Source organism: Guillardia theta, assembly GCF_000315625.1.
Source record: "Guillardia theta CCMP2712 unplaced genomic scaffold GUITHscaffold_129, whole genome shotgun sequence".
Classification (NCBI taxonomy): Eukaryota; class Cryptophyceae; order Pyrenomonadales; family Geminigeraceae; genus Guillardia; species Guillardia theta.
In genome coordinates this window covers 175,662-177,439 of record NW_005434545.1, presented here as the reverse complement: position 1 = coordinate 177,439, position 1,778 = coordinate 175,662, and the positions used below count along the sequence as shown (strand labels likewise).

Here is a 1,778-nt window from a genome sequence, read left to right as displayed (position 1 = left end):
AGCACTTTATGCAGAAGGGTCGCAACTGAGAACAGCCTGCAACTCTATCTCGCACGCAAGGGATGTCACTTTGGAACAGTTTTCCTGGTAGCATGCGTATTATTTTTGGTAGTCATTCTAGATGGACACGAGGCATCTATTCTTGGTAGATGTTCGTAGGACATGGTGGGGGAAATGTTGGTGTCACTGGTAATGGAGGTTGGTCTTGATACCAATCTCCTTTTCATCGCATTGAAATTTTTGAGGGCAATGCTTATTACCTATCGAATAACAAAGCGTAAGAGAAATAGTATCGGCATTTTGTGGGTTTTTGGAGGAGGAGGAGGAGGAGGAGGAGGAGACCTCTGTAAAGATCGTGGACACTTTTGCCCGGTTGTTCGGCAACTGAAGGATCGAAGTTGGAGTGAAGCTCGAGGTCCTAGAGAAGATTTTAGAAGTAAGAAGACGGAAGGGAAGAGAAGACAGGTTGAGAGGAGGAGGAAGAGGAGCAGCAGCAGCAAGTGAGGGAGGAGGAGGAGGAGGAGGAAAAGAGCAGCAGGAGCAGCAAGTGAGGGAGGAGGAGGAGGAGCAAGAGAGCAGCAGGAGCAGCAAGTGAGGGAGGAGCGGCAGCAAAAGAGCAGCAGGAGCAGGGATGTGGTTGAGAGGAGGGAGGTAGGGGACGGAGACCGTGACGGCAAACTGGAGCTGTCGGAGCATCATCGAGCCAGAGCGAAAGTTCTTGGCTGCCTTGATCTTCTGCCAGAGCTCCTCTGGCATCTTTTCTCCCGTCTCGTAATGTACCGCGAGCTTGTCGATGGTAGCTTTGTCGTAGCACCTTTCTTCCACTCAGTTCTTCTCCTCCTCCTCTCCTCCTCCTCTCCTCGCTCCTCTCACCAGTTCTCCATAAACTGGGATGGCGTCTCCACAGCATCCCACTCAACTCCTCCTGTACAATCCTGTCAGCTTCACTCCTGACTAGTCCCCTTTACCCGCCGTCTCCTCCTCCTCCTCCTTCTCCTCCTCCTCCCCCTCCCCCTCCTTTCCCTGTTTACTCACGGATTCCTGCCACCAGGCCTTCATCCTCGGACGTGAGCATGTGCTGGAGAGCATGGCCGAACTCATGGAAGAGACTGAAGAACAAAGTGAGAATTGCAAAATGAAGCCTTCCCTCCTCTTCCATCTCCATCTCCATCTCCTTCTCCTGTTCCTTCTCCTCCTTCTCCTCTGCTCCAGCTCCTGCTCCCCCTTGCTACAACCACTTCCTCCAAAACTTCCTCTTGCTTCTCTCCCTCCCTCCCTATCTCCTCCTTCCTCTATTCATCATCTGAGCGGCGCCTCATCTCTCCTCATTGTCGTCACTCACGTCTCGACTTCACGGAAAGTCATCAGGGAAGGCTTGTCGCCTACAGGAGGAGACTGATTGCAAACCTGCTCGGTAGTCAGAACTCCTCCTCCTCCTTCTCCTCCTCCTCCTCCTCCTCCTCCTCCTCCTCCTCCTCCTCCTCTCTCCTCCTCGCTCCCTCCCCCTCACTGCTCTTCTATCCCTCCACCTCTCTATTACTTCACATCATTTTCCTCTTCAACAACCCCCGTTGTCTCCGCCACCCGATTCACGACTTGTCCCCTGTTCCCTCCCTCCTCCTCCTCCTCCTCCTCCTCCTCCTCCTCCTCCTCCTCCTCCTCCTCTACCATGTGGGCGATAGGGAGGCGAACTCCGTCTTTCTCCGCGCTCATCACTCTGCTTCTTCCCGCGCACACATCCATCCAAGCGCCTCCTCTCTTCTCCTCTGCCACCAGTG

General features: G+C 53.8%; 1 protein-coding gene across 1 annotated transcript in view; it reads right to left on the bottom strand.

Moving 5' to 3' along the window:
* Positions 1 to 183: 183 nt before the first annotated feature.
* Positions 184 to 1,778, bottom strand: part of GUITHDRAFT_118551 (hypothetical protein) — a gene marked incomplete at both ends in the record, with an annotated part of 3,578 nt that continues 1,983 nt past the window's right edge. Inside the window, 6 exons of the mRNA XM_005822241.1 lie at positions 184 to 260; positions 343 to 418; positions 667 to 814; positions 874 to 925; positions 1,036 to 1,109; positions 1,343 to 1,407. Of these exons, the coding sequence (XP_005822298.1) occupies positions 184 to 260; positions 343 to 418; positions 667 to 814; positions 874 to 925; positions 1,036 to 1,109; positions 1,343 to 1,407 (492 nt within the window). The remainder of the gene's footprint in view (positions 261 to 342; positions 419 to 666; positions 815 to 873; positions 926 to 1,035; positions 1,110 to 1,342; positions 1,408 to 1,778) is intronic.